Source organism: Micromys minutus (genome assembly GCF_963924665.1).
Source record: "Micromys minutus genome assembly, chromosome: 3".
Taxonomy (NCBI): domain Eukaryota; kingdom Metazoa; phylum Chordata; class Mammalia; order Rodentia; family Muridae; genus Micromys; species Micromys minutus.
The window spans coordinates 52,650,679-52,669,116 of record NC_137972.1 but is presented as its reverse complement, the minus strand read 5'-3'; the positions used below and the strand labels follow the sequence as shown (position 1 = coordinate 52,669,116).

The following is an 18,438-nucleotide window of genomic DNA, read 5'->3' as shown; positions in this document are numbered from 1 at the left end:
TTTGGAAGCATCTAGGAAGGACCGTGTAAGGATAATAATGATCCTAACCACACATTAATTAAATGGATTCAATGCATGATTGAGGAGACAAAGCTGGATTTTGTTTTGAGCTGTAAATATCTTGCTAGTTAGTTTTCCTGACTCGTTTTCATATTTGAAAATATTCTCTGCTGCAGTGTAGTGCCACACTCTACCCTTTGTATGGAGCATTGCCACCTGACCTGGGTCTCCTAGGACAACACTGCACTTTCTCCACAACTGTGACTTATTTGAAGACACTTATTTCTCATATCTTTGGGCTGCATCCTCAGAACCGGTCAAGGGTCATGAAGATATAATTTCTACAGGCCACTTGTAATGTCTCTTGCAAACAGTGGCAATGGGTAATCTCAGGGTTGTTTTTCTCCCCCCTCACCCAGAAGAGAGAATGAGAAAGGAAAACAGTGCCAATTTAACAACAAAAGGAGAGAACAAAATGTTTTCTCCACTTTAACATTTTTCATATGATTTGGGGTGTGGCTGGTACGGGAATGAGTCCCCATCACCACTGGTGTCCTGGCTGAGTGCTGTAGGTAGATGTTGGACCATGTGGTTCTTCGGTCAGGGCCGGGAGCTGTCAGGATGCTGACATGCTAGGACCATCTTTAGCATCATCAAAGCTAATCTAAGTCCAAACTTTCTTTGTTAAGCAGGGGAGAGGCTCTGGTACACAGGTCTGCGGCAGACACAGCCTCTCTACTGGTGTTTTGGTTTGGTGGCCAAGGTTGGAGTTGGTTTTAAAGAAGTCCAGGAGGCCTCAGTTTCCTAGAGCATCTGTAAAATGGCAAACACGTCTCTTCTCATATTTTTTCTGTAGTGAGAGAACTCACATTAGCCACCTGGCACAGGACGCAGCCTAACCTGGGTGCTGAACAAGCATTTGCTATCATCATCATGTGTGTGTATCTGTGTATGTGTGGAACCTGGGGCCATGGTTTGGTGTCATTCTATACTTGCTGAAACAAGGTCTTTTACTGGTCTTCACTCATCGAGTAGGCTGGGCTGAGGAATCTGCTCGTCTCAGCTCTGGGATTGTAAGTATGTGCTGCCATGCCCAGCCAGCCACGTTATGTGGGTTCTGGATGGAACTCAGATCTGTGGTGACTATATCTCTCTGTTCTTACAAACACTCTCTGAGAACATCCATAATAGTCTCTCTTCACCAAATGAGAACAGGCCTTAGCTATTACAAATTGGCACTGGCTTTACAGTAGTTGCACTATTCCCTCCACTGAAACTCGGTGAATTTAGGCAAAACAGATATCATGGGGCTAACCTGTGATGTGCTATCCTCAGATGATGTTGAAGGTGTTCCTAGCATGTCAGCATCCTGACAACCACCGGATCGAAAAGCAAAATAAAACTGCACAGTAAGGAAAACATGGCTGCCATGGAGACAGCTTCTTTCAGAAGGAAAGGGAGCCAGAAGCTCTCAATGGCATGCAATGAAATTCTGGCTTTTATTTCTTTTCTACAGTCAAATTCTCTTTTAAATAGTTTGTTAATACTCACTCCAACTACTGCATATAAGATAACGGAATGACTCATTGCCCTATTAGGCATAGTTTGTATTCCCAGTTTTTACTAAGTTTTTAATTTTTCTCAGTGAATAGGTTCCAGGGAAGCTGACGCCTGAGATTTAGGAAGGGGGCCTATCTTTGGTGGAAGCATGTTCACTTGCCTGTCTTTAGTGGAAGGGGTAAGAGGCAAGAGTTTGTTAAGAAAATTTATAGAAATATTAACAGTTAGGGACATAGTTTTAGGATCTAAAATGAAATGTTAGGGTTAAGATAACATGCAAAATTGACTTTTTCTGAAACTTTGTGCAAAACACATAACATAAAATTTCCCCTACACATCTCTCAGACAACTATGTACATACATACATGTATGTATAGACATATATAGATGTATAAATACTGTCCAGCATAAAAATATGCAGGTTAAAATGTACATGCATGGAACATGTGAACCTATGAAATCCCACTTTGTAGGTCTGGGTACTTTCTGGGTTTTCACAAGTTGGAGAGCAGTCAATGAACAAATATGAGATTCTCCAGTACTGTGTACATACATGTGCAAACATGTATGTTCATTTCTTAACTTGGCTGTTGTTAAAAAATATCGGAGGTAGGAAAAACCTGTTTGTGCCACATAACTTTCATTATTTCATAAATCAACTATTTTATTTACAACCTTTCCCATAGCACAAGGAGTCCTGGTAGATGGCAGACTCTGAGAGCAGCCTCCCTGTGCCTTCAAATTCCCCAGGCATATAAGGGAAGCAGACGAATCCCTGAGCGCCCACCCCCAACCAGCCAGACATGGGCTTTCTTTGAGCTGCCTGGCCCTGGAGACCTATTCAAGCTCCTTTCCCTGAAAGAGCAGCAGCTAGGCCATCCAAGGATGGTGAGCAGAACTCTGAACAGCCTCAAGAGTCCTTTTATGCCACAAGCACAGTTAGCACTGAAGGGACCAAAATGTTCCTGGCCACTGAGCTCAGAACTTGGAACCTCCCTCGTGCCTAACCTCCTAGCCACAGCCTTGCTTCTGACCACTTAGTGCTTACGCAGAGATCTATGCTGAGTCTGTAAGAATTCACCAGACCCTTCAACCAATCCCTGGCAGGTAGCAGCTCCCCCAGGTTCCCCCTCTGGCCTGCAGTCCCTTTACCCACGGTAGGCAGCCTTAGCTAGCTTCTTCAAGTTAACAGTAAGCCACAGGCTGCAAAGATACCACATCACCAGCTGTTGCTTATGCTCCCGTGGTTTCCCTGATTTCACAAGAACCCAAGGTGACAGCGGTGATGACCACCTGCACTGTGTGTGTGGTGACTTCCAGTATGGACGGAGAAGGCCTCTTCTCTCAGCAGCAATGGAGGACCTTCACCAAAGAGCCAATGGCTGGGCAGTGACAGGATAGACCGAGCCTATCCTGGAGGATTATCAGACATGTAACTACATCTCCAGTCTGACTCCCTCCGATTGATCCTCATTCTCACTTGCTGTCCCCTTAAGCTGGGATGGCGCAGAGTCAATGTGTTCCTTTCCCAACAAAGAGCAGCTCTGGACGCCCTGCAAATACCAGGGTTTCATGTTGCTCCGTTTGTTTATCTTCAGTCGATGGTGGCTTAAACACGATACGTAGAAATTTCCCAAAAAAGTTCCTAAGTTTTCAAACACATCCCGCTCTGAATGTGATGACACCTCTCACTCTGATGCTTTACCCCACCTGGCATATGACCATTCGTTTGTCCAGCAAATCTATGGCAATACAGACGCCTGCGCCTTAGTGACTCAGAGCATCTCTGCTATCACATCAATTGCTATGCCACCAGTTCTAGATCAAGGGACTCTGACTTAGTCTGACTTAGCCCAACACGTGGACATTGCATTCCCAAGAGGAGGCAAACACAGGTGTTTTTACAGCACATGCTCACACAACCTTGTTTATAGTATATTGCTACAATTGCTTTGATTTTTATCAGAAGCTGATGTTAATTTCTTCCTGTGACTTATTCATAAATCAAGCCAACACAGCAATGAGCAGACAGAAGAGAGGTGGTAGTTAGAGTCTGGTAGCACCTGAGATCTCAGGCGTCTCCTGAGGGAACCTCCGCATTGAACAACCATAAGTTTGTCTGCAGGAAAGACAGGTGTCAGATTTCGTAGCATTGCGTTTTAGGGAGTGCATAGAACCTGTCCCTAGGAGTGAGGTAGCATCCCTGGCTTCCAGTTGCACTACAGACCCAGGGTGAGCCTACCTCACTGAGATCTTCTAATTCAGGGAGAATGTGTTATTCCCAAGCAGGCTTGGAGAAGCGAGGTTTTCACTGAGGGGCGGCATTGTTTGAAGTAGAATATTCCAGAAGCCCCAGAGTGCCTCATGTAGAACTGTTTATGTAGATATACTAAAGGTGTAATTGTGAAAGGCAGGTTGCTTAACCTAAGACAAAGCTTTTCAGACTGTAGTTACTGACTAGGAGTATGACATCAGCCTAGCAAACATCAGAGATGTATATTTCTGGTTTATTACAGAGATTATGAACATCTGAGGCCTCAGTCTGTATGTAGTTCAGTGCTGAGTCCTGCATTTGTTCCCAGAACAAGAGGCCAGTCGCGGTTTGTGAAGCCTTGCGGATGACACTGCACCATGCCCCTCTTCTGGGGGATTCTGCCTCAGATAAAGTCACATGGCTTTCTCGCCAATGGATTTTACTGTTGTCACTAGCATGTAATGTTTCCACGACTTCTAAAATTTTTGTTTTGCGTTTAAGAAATATCCCATTTCATATGCGTACCTCCATAATGTGTTCTGATCAAATCTACCCAGTTCCCTCCCCCTGGTTCCTTCCCTATCCCTCCACCACATTTCCACCCACCCTCATATTCCCTTTCTCTAGTTTCTAAAACCCACCGAGTCCAGGGGTGGCCACCTGTATGTGTGTGGGTGTGGTTAGATGCACTGGAACACAGGTAGCCTCAGGCTGTACCTGAAGGAAACTGACCCCATCTCCCAGCAACTGTCAGCTGCCAATAGCTGCTCAGGTGGCCCTTGAGAGCCTCCTCTCCCCATGCTGGACTGGGGTTGGCGTGATCTTGTGCAGGTCCTGTGCATGAAGCCATAGCGGTTGTCAGTCTGCAGAGTGCAGCTCCAATGCTTTTGCTGCAGATGCCCACAGCTTGTGACTCCCACAGTGTTCCCCTCCGCCTCTCATGCACCCGGAGTCTCTGCGGTAGGAGGTGCTCTTCAGGGAGAGAACAGCATCTGTGCTCTCCCCAGCCGGAACAGTTCCGGAGGTCCACTGCCCATTTTCATAGAAATGCTGCTCTGAGGTCCTGGCTCTAGGGTGCCAGGAGCTAGGAAGACTGCAATCCTAGCTTCTACCTACCTACCTACCTACCTACCTACACACAGACACACACACACACACACACACACACACACACACACACACACACGGGGGGGGGGGGATGGAGAGAGGGGGAATTCTCTGAGGGTGGGAACAGCCTTGCAGTACTTGACATGGCCATAGGATGGCACTTCAGCCTTTAGTTATTTTTAGCCTCTGGCTGAAATTTCAATATTGATTGGTATAGGCTAGCAAAATCATAACATTTGTATGCATAGATGCAGCATATATAGCTTACAAAGAGGATTTCATTCAACCACATCTAAAACAGATAAAAATTTCAAATTTGGTCATTGAGATATAATGCACTTCTCAAAACATGAACACAATAAAATATACTAATTTCATTTCTTAAAAAAACTTTTTTAGGACTGACTGGGGTTGGGGTGGGGAGTAGTAGGGGAGGTATCGTGATGCTAGGGCTCAGTCAGAGATTACAGCTGTCTCTATTCCGTTTGGTGGGAGGGAAATACTTATAATTAAACCATAGCCGTCAGGTGCCCATTGAGTCAGATTTGTGATCCCTGGTTTGCTTTGTGGTGAAACCAGGACCTGAGATCCAGCCAGGATTCCGGACGTTTAAAAAGGAGTCGGGAAGCACATTGTCCTGGGAAGCCGTGTGGGATCTCCCCTGTGCCGGGGCTTCTGAGGCTGGATTTGCTGCTTCATCCTCTGATTCTAACCTGGGGCACCATGCTTGGGAGGTCTGCCAAACTCAGCAAGTGAAAGTCCAAATGCTCATCACATATGGATTTCAGGTAAACATCATGTTGCTATGACATGGCATTATTTGTCATAGGAAACAGGGTCTGGCTATGGGTTCCAAGTTTGACTTAAAGTGAAGGCTCTCTTACTGTGCTCCCCGGTGCTGGAGTTATAGCGGGGGACTCCATACTTGGGAACAGACTGTTTAAAAATATGTAAATATCCTATGGGAGCTTAAAGAATAGTAAAGGACCCTTTCATAGCTCACTTGGCATTCTAACCTGCAGTTCTAATCACATTATTCTGGACTCAGATCTGCTCTCTTCCCCCTTTTCCTTCTCAGGTCACATGTGCAGTTCCTGAACAGGTACTGGGAAACATCCCGCATCTCCCAGAGCTGGGACGCTGCACTGGCCTGGGAACTCAGTGGAAGGGCTTTAAGGAGGAGTTTCTACCCGACTGTCCTGCAGAATCACCATGGAGACACAGCCCCAGAGGTTTGGATCCCCTCAACCTAGTCAGAGGGACCAGAGGGTACAATTAAACCTGAGAAGTTTGTACCATGGGGTAGATGATTCTTGGGCTGTGCTTGTCAACCACTTGGGGCTTGTTCAGCTACAGAATTAGACCCAGAAGACCTGGGTTCAAGTGCCTGTCTTCCAACATGCTCCAGGGTTGCTGACATGCTAAATGCACTGGGTTCAGGGTGGCCAAAACCAAACCAAACCAAAAGCAAAACACACAAAAAAGTGGATTATTGTATCCCCAACTTTCCAGAAAATATCACCCCATAACCTCTTCCTATTGGAATTGCAACTGTTTCTGGGCAGAACAAGCCAAACCGAAACATCATTTTTTTGAGGTTCACATGGGCGAATTGCACTTGATTAGTTAAGATATCTGAGCTGTGTGTATCCTGGAGCCCCACCCCCACCGTTTTTGATTCAGTAGTCTTTCCCCGTGCTTGGATGGCTTCTCATTTACTAGGTGGAAAAAGCCTCAGCCAGGTGAAGTGAGTCTCTCCTGCCTCATCCACCTCTAAATTCCTTCTTGTATTATGTTCTAAATTTTCTCTCTGGCACTTTGGGGAAAAGTCTGGTGAATGGGAAAGCACACCGCTCCCACCCCTTCAATACACAGCCACCACATTCATAAGATGGTAACAGGAACCATCCCTCAAGAAATACGCAGCCTTACCGGAGACTTCTTGATGTCAGAAACGGCATAATTCCCCTGTGATGTCCATCTGGCAGACTCGGTTAAGGACAGCCCGGTCCCGTAGAGGTTGATGCTAAAACGCCCCTGGAACACAAAGACAACACAAAAGACTTTCAGTCCGTGCTCATACCAAGCTGACACATTCAAAGTCACTTTGGTAAGCAGAAGTGCTAATTGGTTCTGATGGCCGCTAATCGTTGAAGGTATTTTGTTGTTCCATTGTCAGAGCCAGATGCGTTACTTTCATGATTTCTAGGTAGGGATTTTGTTTACAGATGGTGAAGCCGGAGATCACAGCCGATTAACGCGCCCCCCTGAACACAGAAAGCGCTTGGGTCATCTTTACTGACTTCTAAATCCTCTCTCAAAGCTTCCTCCAGTCAGGCTCCGTAGCACAGTAACCCCGATGTTGCTCACAATTATCAGATTCCTTCACGACCAAAATGCCACAGTGTAATTTTTCTAACAAGATCTAGCTGCCAAAGTTTCCCGGGTTTCCAGTTCCCTGGGGAGAAGAGCAAGCACTCTGTGTACCGAACACCGCTGGGTGTTGAGTTCAAAGCAGAGGTGCGTTTCCAAAAGTAGACAGAAGAGGGCGCGCTTGGCCTGCCGAAGATAGCACTGACTCCCAGTCCATCTACTGACACCCCCCCCAACCCCCAACCCAGCTTCCTTCCCGCCTGCCTTAGTTCAGGAACAGAATCCCCAAAGGCCCCAAGGGTGTGTGGTCTGGGCCTTTGATATTGATATTTATCTCTAAGGAGCCAGTGCAGAGATGTCCTCTCTTTCAAAACCAGATCCAACATTGGTGGTTTCCAAGCTGAGAATGTTCTGTGACCCTGAACATGCTCTTGGGATTGCTTTCCCCCAGAAGTGAGAACCCACAACTTTGACAAAAGTTAAAACAAAGAGATAATGGAGAGCTGCTACTCAGAACCAAACCCCAGTATGAAAGAGTGATTAGATCCAGAAGGGGGGAGGGGGAGAGAGGGAGGGAGGAGGGAAGGAGGGAGGAGGGAGGAGGGAAGGAGAGAAGGAGGGAGGAGGGAAGGAGAGAAGGAGGGAGGAGGGAAGGAGAGAAGGAGGGAGAGAGTTCAGCCTCAGTTGGTCCATTTTTAAAATGGAAGGTAATGTACATACTTCCCTCATTTACTATAGTGATGAGGATAAAGTCAGACATGCATAACTGGGTGTGGTGACTCCTGCCTATGATACCAATGCTCAGGAGACTGAGACAGGAGGATTGCAGTCAGACAGAGGCCACCTGTATTACCCAGGGAAACCCTGCCTTAAACAAAACTTAGGAGAAATAAGTAAATAAAATCTCATGTTGATACTTAGGAGAAATACTAGTATCTGTAACCAAACTACAAGTATCATTTCTGTGTTTTCTAAATATCTGGTCCTGCATTTTCTGACTGTTTCATAATAAATTCTTGTTTTCTTTGTCCTGCTTTAATGGTAATTATTTAGGGAGGGGCTCAGTGTTACTTTGTTTATGTATATTAGCTATTGGTAGTAACATGGCCCTGACAGGAGATAGGTTTTTCCAGTAAATAGCACATTTTAGGTCTTCAGATGAAACTTCTAAGAGAAGATGTACCTCAAAGTTTCTTCTCCCTGAAAGTTTTATGAATAGGAAGTAATAAGATTTCCAAATCCTTCTGGCACTAAGGCACTATAAATATGACTTGGGAAAGAGGGTTTCTGCTTACAGAGTGACCCAGTGGTCCCAGTGGGGGTTGATGTGTCTCCTGAAAAGACGTGGCAGTGTGTGGCAGGTATATATGCAACAGGTAGACACCAAGAACTCCATGGGACTGCCTGTGACAGGAGTGTTTCCCTTCCCTCCAAATCCAAACTGCTGTGAGTGAGGAACGTGTGTGTGTGTGTGTGTGTGTGTGAGTGTGTGTGTGTGTGTGTGTGTGAGTGTGTATGTGTGTGTGAGTGAGTGTGTGTGAGTGTGTGTGAGTGTGTGTGAGTGTGTGTGTGTGAACGTGTGTGAGTGTGAGTGAGTGTGTGTGTGTGTGTGTGTGTGGTGTAAAAGATAGATCCATTTCACAACAGCCAGGCAGACACATGACCTACTTCCCCAGTTCAGCCATAAAATGGGTAAGACCAAACTTTTGAAAAGAAGGCTAAGGGATGGAAGGGTCCCCACACTGTACCCAGCTCTTCACCTGGCAGAGAATGAGAGGTATTATTATTATTATTATTATTATTATTATATATTTTAGACAACCATACCGTGTAAATGTTAGTGCACAGCAAGTGGCCTCAGTACCAAGGTGTTTGTGAGTGTGACTGGACTGGGGCTTCAACACCAGCTTCCTCTCAGTTTTCCGTTGCTGGCCTTTTTTCCTTACTATTTTTCCCATTATTATTTATTCATTCATTTTACATCCCAATTGCTGCTTTCCTTCTGGTCCGCCCTTTGCACAGTTCCTCCCCCCATGTCCTCTTCCTTCCTAAGAAAACGAGAAGGTCTCATTGTGTGGCCTTGGCTGTCTGGAGCTTGGTGTCTTCCTGCTTTAGCCTCTGGAGTGTTGAGAGCGCAGGCGCGCACAGGACCACGCCCAGATTCCACTGGCCACCTCCTTAGCTCCTGGTCACTGCTACTCAGAGGAGCAGGAGCTACCAAGCAGAGTGCCCCACAGCACACTGACTCCTTGCTTTCTCCCTCCCGCCTGCCCCACTCCACTTCACCGCACTGCCGAAGCCACACCTGGTCTGCTTTGGCATTGAAGCTCCCGGAAGATGCTGTGAAGAGGCTGGCATGGAAGTGCCAATCCACTCACTCTAAAAACTAAGTACCCAAGAGGGGAGAAAACCTGACGCTCTGTCTGTCTCTCTCGTGGGACATGTTTGCACCCGTAGTCTTGTCTTTGGCATTTAAGAGGTTTACGGCTTGTAACTTCTGCCTCTTGGTTGGGTGGGGGCAGGGAGAATGAGGATGTAAACTGAGGGTCTGCAGAAAAAGGTACTTGGACCAATAGGGATCCTATTCCTGTCCAACAGTGGTGAATGTGTCAGAACTCAGCCTGTTAACAGAGTGAGAAAGGCATCTACCATAGTGGAGATGGAGTCAGACATCCTGAAATCAAATCCGTCCTGTCCTTAGACATCTGTGTGGTTTGAAAAAAAAAATAGAACTTCATCTCATGGGGATGGAAAAGTGAGACTCAGTGCTAATGTCTTAAGCGCGTTAAAAGCACAATGTCTGAAAGACAGGGAAATCTCAAGAAAGCTGAGTGATTAATTTCAGTGTCAGTGGAAGCAATACTGTGTTTACCACAATCGGGAAAAAAAAATAATTCTAGCCATCTCTTGAGGTGATGGCTCAGGGAATTTACTCTTACCGAAAAGTACATTTTTAAAACAAAGGATGAGGAGGAAAGAGAGGCTCCCTTTGCTTTGACCTCAGTGCAAGCATGAAGGTGCAGGACCGCTGCACACAATCAGACTACCTAGAAACCTTTCCCTGAAAAACTGAGTTGGGAAAACACCTTCGTGTTTTTCATAAGCTCAGTTAGTGCTCAATGAAGTTTTAAGGAGCCCAATAGAGTCTGAAGTATTGTCTGAGGGAAAAATAAAATTCCTCTCCCTGGCATAGACTTTTCCTACCTAGCAATTGCTTCTTATCAGAATTTAGTAAATGAGTTCATGTCTCTGAGTTATGAAAATAAATGAAAAATATCTACCCTTCATTTACTGAAGAATTAACTTCCCAAAGGATGCGCACATAGAAATGAGGACATCCTGAGACAGTTGAAAAAGGCAGGGCAGGGTCAGCCTCCGAGCCACTGAAATGCAAGCCACATTGACAGGATGCTTGGAGCTCTCCATGCTCTGGAGATCCTGCACACACATTACAGTCCCTTCGTGATGGAGAAAAACCCCTTCAACCACTGTGTCCTTAGCTGCTTTCTCTCTCTCCCACGGGACGCCTGTGCCTGCTTCTAAAATGCATCCCGATGCTGTCCTAAAGCCTGAGGCTCACAAAACACTTTGAGACCACTTCTTCCTTAGGAGAAAGTTCACATGAGTTTGGATGAGCCTGTGGTTGGGGACAAATCCATCCAACCTTCAGAGACAGGGCCTGGGGTTTTGAATGTACTCTCCAATCCCAATGCCCAGGCTTCTGAATGCTCCTCATCGGAGAATTCCCAGCACAGTCTAGCAACAGTTTTGCAAAGGTCTCATAGGAGCTAGTGGAAGCGCCTGCATTTTCGGTCTAGTAGAAGATTCTTCAAGTCTGTCCTTTGCCCCAGTTGCTGAAGCTTCTTGTAAAGACCACTGGTCATTCTGAAAAATTAGTCCAGACCTACTAACACAGCCTCTTCCCAAGGCTCAACCTTGAAAGAGGCAAGAAAACCAATGACTGTAGAACGGGCAGAAAGGGTTGAAGATGCCAAACTCGCATTTCTGGTTTGCACATCACACATTTTATACAGCTGCCATAGAGCCAGCATTAGAACCAAGAACCTACAGAGACCCAAACCCCAGACTAAGGGGACTTTAGAATATCATGGTTGTTTGTTTTATTCTCCTAATGGGTGATGGGTAAGTGTAAACTTGCTGAAACTGTTCTAGAAACCCAACATTAACAGAGTCAATGGAAACCCATAAACACCTTACAGAATTTGAGATGGATCAGTTCCAATATTTATTTATTTAAAACCAGTATACACCCACTAAAACAAAACAAACAAACAAACAAACAAAAACCCCAAGAAACAAAAAACAACCTCCTTCTGGAGATTTCCTCTATCAATGCACATTTTCTAAAGCACAGCGGAGCGGGAGGGGTTAATAATGTAAATGCACTACTCATGAAATCCTCAGAAATTTAGAAAAACGGGTGGTGGAGTAGCTCAGCTGTACAGCAGGTATTTTAGCATGCTTGAGGCCTTGGGTTCAATTCCAAGCACTACAACCCTCCCACCACATACACAACCTGAAAAGCAACCTAAAATACATAGATGGTATCATGGTACATGGTATACTTCTGATATTGGTTTCTCATTCATAACCCCATGTATTTTTTTTTATATTTTATAATGACAAATTGTTATGCCGAGGCTCACTTGAATTGTTTTTTTCTCCTGTTTCTTTGTTTGTTTGGGTTGGTGTTGGGGATTGAATCTGTGGTCTTGTGTATGGATGCCGGACAAGCTCTTTTGAGGTGAGGTCTAACTCAGTAAGTTGCCAAGCTTGTTTGGGAGTCTTTCTAGCCTAGGTAGGCTACAAACTTCTAACCCTTTTTCCTCATCCTCTCAAATACCTGAGATTTCTGGCCTATATCACCAGACTTGGTTCTATGTTGTTGCTTGCTTGTTTTAGAGTGAGTTTTATCCATTTCTTCTCCTTTAGTGACATACTGTTGGTGATAACTTTAATTCAGTTATGAGAAGAATATTTATACCAGAGAAGCGAGAAGAGGCCACAGAGCCTGCCTTTTGCTGATGAAAAGCCCATCATTAAGCATTACCCAATATTCTACTAACTACAGTATTCATTTATTGAGCCAAGTCATTGCCTCCAACATCTGATTTCTTCATAAGTCTGGACCACTATACCTCATGCATCTTGCTGATTACAGAGTTATGCCTGCAACGATGGGCATTTCTTAGGTGTCAAATTCCTGGGTCACACTCCAAAAGTGTTAGTGAGGCCCTGGACATAATGCAGCTAAACTGTCCGATGATCAACTGTTCTAATTCTAGGAGCAATGGGCAGAGTGGCCTCAGAAGCAGGGTAAGCAGAGGGTTCCAGGTTCAGGGTAAGGCTTCAGGACATACCTGTGGACATTTGGCAGCACTGTAGCAGTCCCCAGCAGTGGCAAAAGGAACAGGATGTCCTTCACTTGTCCTTGCAAACTCTAAGTCTGTGGCTGTGGGGTGGGGAAAGGGTTAAAGGGAGAGGAAGAAAGGAAGGGAGAGAGGTAGGGAAGGGTCAGGGTATTGATAAAGAGATAGATGGAGGGAGAGAAGAGGAAAGAAAAAAAGAAAGAGGAGGAGGAATGAGAGAGAAAGAAAACTTGAATTATTAGTGAGCAAATGGATCCAGATGTGCTCTGGTGTTTTCCCTGTTACATATGTGGTTCTGAGAGCTTTCCCTGGGCTTTATCAGCACCAACTGTCTGTCTCTGCAGAGTATGGGAGCCAAAACAAGGTTTAACGTGACCTCAGAATTGAGTCCTACATAAATAGGAATCACTTAAGCGCAGTGTAATTGAGCACGGGCAAACCTCTGTTACCTTGCCTCCCCAGCTTAAGGACAGGGCGAGCCACCAGGGAAGTATTTCCAGCCTCAGGGGCTGTCCCCAAAGTGTCTTCTGTCCTCCTGTGGCCTAGGGCTATTCTTGCCAGGATGTAGAACAATTAGAATGTACATCTTGAAATTATTAATGGCAATTTCTCAAGTTCAGGGCTGGCTTATAGTTTTAAAGGGGGAAAAAAAAAGGCACAAAACAATGGGACCTGCAGTTGCTTTTAGCTCAGTTGCTGCTCCTTGCAGCTCCACATATGCACAGAAAGCTGCAGAGGCCTGCAGGTGGTGGCTCTGGAGGACTGGTAGGGTTTTTGTTTGTTTGTTTTTTTGTTTCCAATCTTTTTGCCCTTTCAGGAACAGCTCAAGGCTAACATTTTTCACATAGGTCCTGCTTTTGGGGGAAGAAGCTCTGGGATTCCTGTACTCAAGCACACATATTTGGTCACTTTAGTAGCTCTTCGCTGGGGTCGTTCTCTTTTTAAAGTTGTCATTAGTAAATATTAATTATATATAATGGTGGGTTATGGCATCTTCACACATACACACACACAGGCACACACATGGTATCTTTTGAACATATTCACCCTGTTACCCTCTCTTCCCCTCCTATGGGCACTCAGATTCTTTCCTTCCCAAGTACCTCCCCTTCTGTGTGTGGGACCCAACATACTTTATTACAGTCATCTACAGGAACATGGCTGGGGGTATTTAATGGGCCACTGGTCCATGGCTACAACACTAATGTGTCTTAGCAACTGAACCGCCTATAGATTCTCAGCTGAGTAGGATTAAAGGCAATGTTTGCTAGGGGGACAAAGTCATGAGTCCCCCCACCCCCATAATTTATAACTGGAACATTTTTCTTAACAAAGAAACTGCAGGCTCACACTGCATCTAGTCCTCATTTGTATAATGACAGCAAATCAAAAAATTACCTCAGTATAAATCACACTTAATCTAACTCAAGAGGGAACCAGGGTAATATTATGGGTGCAATGTTAATGAGAAAAAAAACCTAATTCTTCATTATTTCTGTTCTTCCACTATTCAAGAGAATGTGTTTAGATAGTTTAGCTATCTTTCCCGCCAGTAGAACCAGAGTGCTGGCCAGAGGATGAAATCAGGCCATACACAGGGTTGTTAGGAGAGGGAATTCTGGATCCATTTTTCTTCCATAAATCAACAATCAGATAAAATTAGCTTTCTGCCTATGTGTATGTGTGCTTTGTGCTGAGAAGAACCATCTGGAGGTGAATGTATGTTACAACTGACTTCGCTGCAGGGTTTCCTAGCTGCTGTTTCTTTTGCTCTAGAAACTTCTTTCTGCTTTATTGCTTTCTCTGTATAGACACCCAGTGTCTAACCCTGTCATAACCTTAAGGTCCTGATCCTAAGGCCATGCTTGCTGGGATGCTACCTGATGAGTGAAACGTCCGCCAGCAAAGATTTATCCATTTCCTTTCCTCACTCAACGCAAACCTGAGGAAGATCTGACCTATGGCAGTCATACTATGAGCCCTGGAATTTCCCACTGAACAGGAAAGGACAAAGGCATATGGTGGGGTTGTCACTGCTGGACTGTGGTCACCCTGTGTGACTTCCCTTATGTACCTACTCAAAGAACCTGTGTCCCCTGTGTGGTGAGGAGGTGTTCATGGCTGTGGGATACCTCCCTGAACTCACTTATAATCTGCATGCTGGTCAGGTCGATTCGGATTTTCTGGAAACTGGAAAAGCCAGCCGCTGTGTAATCCTTCCTGCAATTGCAGTCATCCCGCCGGCTCCCGTTATAGGGACATTCTGTTGGGTTGTGCAACCTAAGTGTGGAGACAGCATTCTGGTAAGAATGGGATGGTTTTCCCTAGGAACCTCCAGGCGTCTAAGCTCCTCTGAGACCGAGCCTCTTACCTGTGCCCGTAAACTTCGGAGAAGTTCTCTGAGTCACCATGGGCCAGTGTCACATATTCTTTGGGATAGTCAGAATGCATCCCCGCACAGAATACCTGCAAGATACACAGGAAGGATGCAACAGAGGCATTCAGAAGGCGTGATAAGGTTACCATGGAAACATTCTGCAAACAATGACTGACTTCACCACTCACCTTTAGCAGCTTTCCTCTGACAGCCAGGAAATACTCCCCATCAGCGCTGGCACTGTTGAGTTTTTTCACCTCCTTGCAGGTCTGGGGTAACTCACCTAGGAAACACATGTTATAAAAATGGATATGATCATCTCAGATGTTCAGTATCTACCAACAGACATCACACAGTCTGCACTAGCTGCCCAAGAGGTAGATTAAAGAGAGAGAGTGAGTTTGCTGGGAAGAAGAGAGACAAGGAGAGGGAGAAAGCTCCATCAATAAAGTGTTTGCCAGGCAAACATGAAGACTTGGCCTTGGTACCCAGGACAGAAAAGCTGGGTGTGGATGTGCATTATGGGGGCTGAAGCCAGAAGGACTTGAGGGTCCACTGGCAAGTCAGTTTGGCCAATCCATCAGCTCTAGGTACAGTGAGCAACTTTGTCTCATCAGGAAGGTAGAGAGCCATTGGAGAAGATGCTTGAAATCAATCTTTGTCTTCCAAAACCTTGAACATAAAGTGTGGGCACCTGCCCCCCCCCCACTCCCACATGTCCCCATCACACAGATACACAGAGAATTACTATCTCTCTAAATCGGATGGACCGACAGATGCACAGAGACACTTTGTGACTAAGAAGGCTTCAGTTGAGTGACTTACAGTTATAAACATTGCGACAGGTTTTTCTTTCCTCTGGCTTTCTATCGATGGGACATAAGTGGCTGGGTTGGTCTTCACTGGTTAGACACTGCACGGATCTGTGCATGACTCCCATGCCGCAGGACACTGAGCACTAGAGGGAAAGGAGAGTCAGTGGGTGGCTCTGGAACCTGAGCAAGATAAACATCTGATGACGTGAAGCGTGGGGTCCTGGGCTGTGCAGCAAGCAGCCAGCATTTACTGATTTCTTACTAAGACTGGCTGTTGTGCTACGCTTCACATATATGTCCTTAAGCATTATATATCCATATATATTTGCATATATATGAGATATACATCTCTCTATATAATACACATTTCTATATAAGACGTTCACATGCATGGTCTGTACTGTAGTTATACACATGTGAACCGCGCTGTAGTCCCAAGAGATAGTACCGCCATTGCTCGTTTTTACAGACTGAAGACCTGGGCTCAGATCACGGGATTTGTTCAAGGTCCTCATGAACTTGGAAATCAAATCCTAATGACTTTCATCACATCACACACTTTTGCCTGAGAGCTTCATAGCCCAAAGCCAGGAGACTGTGGCGGCGGGCTTTCCAAACATACTCAATTTAGGCTTCTGCTTTGTGTCCTGAGTAAACAAAGTCCTCTCTGCAGAAACAGACTAGAACACAGAGTCTTTAACAATGGAAGCAACCAAAATGCAGCCTGGGCATTTCTTGTAAGACATCAGATTATAAAGGCTTATGGGGTGTGTCGGGGGGGAGTATAGTAAGAATGTAGAAGAAATAGGAAAATACAACATAAAACTAGCCACAATAATCTACATGCTTTTGGTATATTCATTCTTTCATCTTCACAGTTATCCAGTACATAAATGGAAAAAAAAAAAAAAAAAACAAAACAAAAAAAAAAAAAAAAAAACCCTTGGCGACTTGCAGTTCCCTTGGATAAAGAAGGATGAACTTTTAGCTGTTTGGATTTAGATAATCATTTCTCCTCATATCAGCCATGCCAAGTTGTAAATAGGCAGGAGGGCCCGAGAAGGTTTGAGATTTCAGGGTTGACAACCCAAGCCCCTACTTACACTGCCCCAGTTACCGACTCTCCAGGTGGCTGAGACAGGACAGTCTCTCAGGTAGCAGGGATGGACGCTGGGCGGCTGTGTGCCCGGGCAGTTCACTGTGGCTTGGTAGCTGTATTCATAACTCTCCTTGCCGGTGTAAATCTCACTGCAGGAGACCAGCCTTTGCCTGTAGCCCTTTCCACAGGTCACTGAGCACTGAGAAGACAGGGGTCGAGAGGGGATGTCTCAGAGATTCCCTAACAGTCACAGAAGGCCTCCGTCCTCCACACCAAGAGTGCCATCCTGTGGAAGCTTGCAGAATGCTCTCTTTTACCTATCTGCCCTCCCTTCATCTCAGGACACAGCAAGCTCTGCAGGACACACTGCAAACTAGGGCTTCACGGGGCAAGCATTTCAGAACCCTTCTTTCTCTGGAGCTCCCAGAGAAGGAAAAGATTCCCATCTGCCACCAAATCCCCCCTTTCTGTATCTTTAAGACCATGTCAGAAACCAAAAGTGGGGGGAAAGGAGCTTGCAGTCCATCTGTGAGTCACATTTTCAGAGGCCCTCCATTTAGTCCCCTGCTCTCTGTGGGTCTCTGCTTTGACCATCCGTCTTCCCTCCAGTTTCTCTTCTTGTCTTAGCCACCAATTACTATTTTGCCACCAAACTACCTCTTTGCTTTCTTTTCTTCTAAATCATGTCATAGAGTGACTCTTATTTAAGTATATGGCAAAAGACAGAACAAGAAGATAAGACAGGCCAATATCCCAGATGAAAACAGACACAAAAATTATTAGTAAAATACTTGCAAACTAAATTCTTGAATGTATTGAAGGCACCACATATCAAGTTGGCTTCATTCCAGAGACACAGAAATGGCTTAACATATGCAAATTTATAAATGCAAATTGTCACATGAAAGGACTCAAAGACAGAAACCAGGTGATCTTCTCCATAGATGTAGAAAAGGCCATTGACATAAATCCAAAATCCATTCATGATAAAAGCCACAAGCAAACTATGAGTTGAGGGAACACACTCTAACAAAATTGACTTACAGCCAAACCCATTCATTGGAGAAACGCAAAACCTTTCTTCTAAGATGAGGAACAAGAGAAGGCTATCCAGTCTCTCCACTTGGTAGAATGCTTGAATCCTGAGTTAAAATGATAAGATAAAAGAGAGAAATAGCAAAAGAAGTAAAGACATCCTATCTATTGGCAATATGATTCTATACATAAAAAACTCCAAAGACTCCACCAGAAAGTGCTGCAGGCTGATAAACGCATGCAGCAAAATGGCCGGATACAAGACAAACATGTGAAGATCAGTAGCCTTCCTGTATATCAATGACAAGCATGGAAAGGGAAACCAGGAAAACAGTCCCATCTATAGCAGCCTCGAGAAACAACCCAACCCTGAAACAAAGCTAAAAAGGCAGTAAAAGTTCTCCATTGTGGTACTTTAAATTACTGAG

At 45.1% G+C, this 18,438-nt stretch overlaps 1 protein-coding gene across 1 annotated transcript in view; it reads right to left on the bottom strand.

Annotated features, from left to right (window-relative positions):
* ADAMTS9 (ADAM metallopeptidase with thrombospondin type 1 motif 9) overlaps positions 1-18,438 on the bottom strand; it is a gene marked incomplete at its 5' end in the record, with an annotated part of 164,561 nt that overhangs the window by 9,213 nt on the left and 136,910 nt on the right. Inside the window, 7 exons of the mRNA XM_080913845.1 lie at positions 6,854-6,958; positions 12,676-12,767; positions 14,831-14,964; positions 15,056-15,150; positions 15,250-15,344; positions 15,887-16,019; positions 16,980-17,174. Coding sequence (XP_080769971.1) covers positions 6,854-6,958; positions 12,676-12,767; positions 14,831-14,964; positions 15,056-15,150; positions 15,250-15,344; positions 15,887-16,019; positions 16,980-17,174 — 849 coding nt within the window. The remainder of the gene's footprint in view (positions 1-6,853; positions 6,959-12,675; positions 12,768-14,830; positions 14,965-15,055; positions 15,151-15,249; positions 15,345-15,886; positions 16,020-16,979; positions 17,175-18,438) is intronic.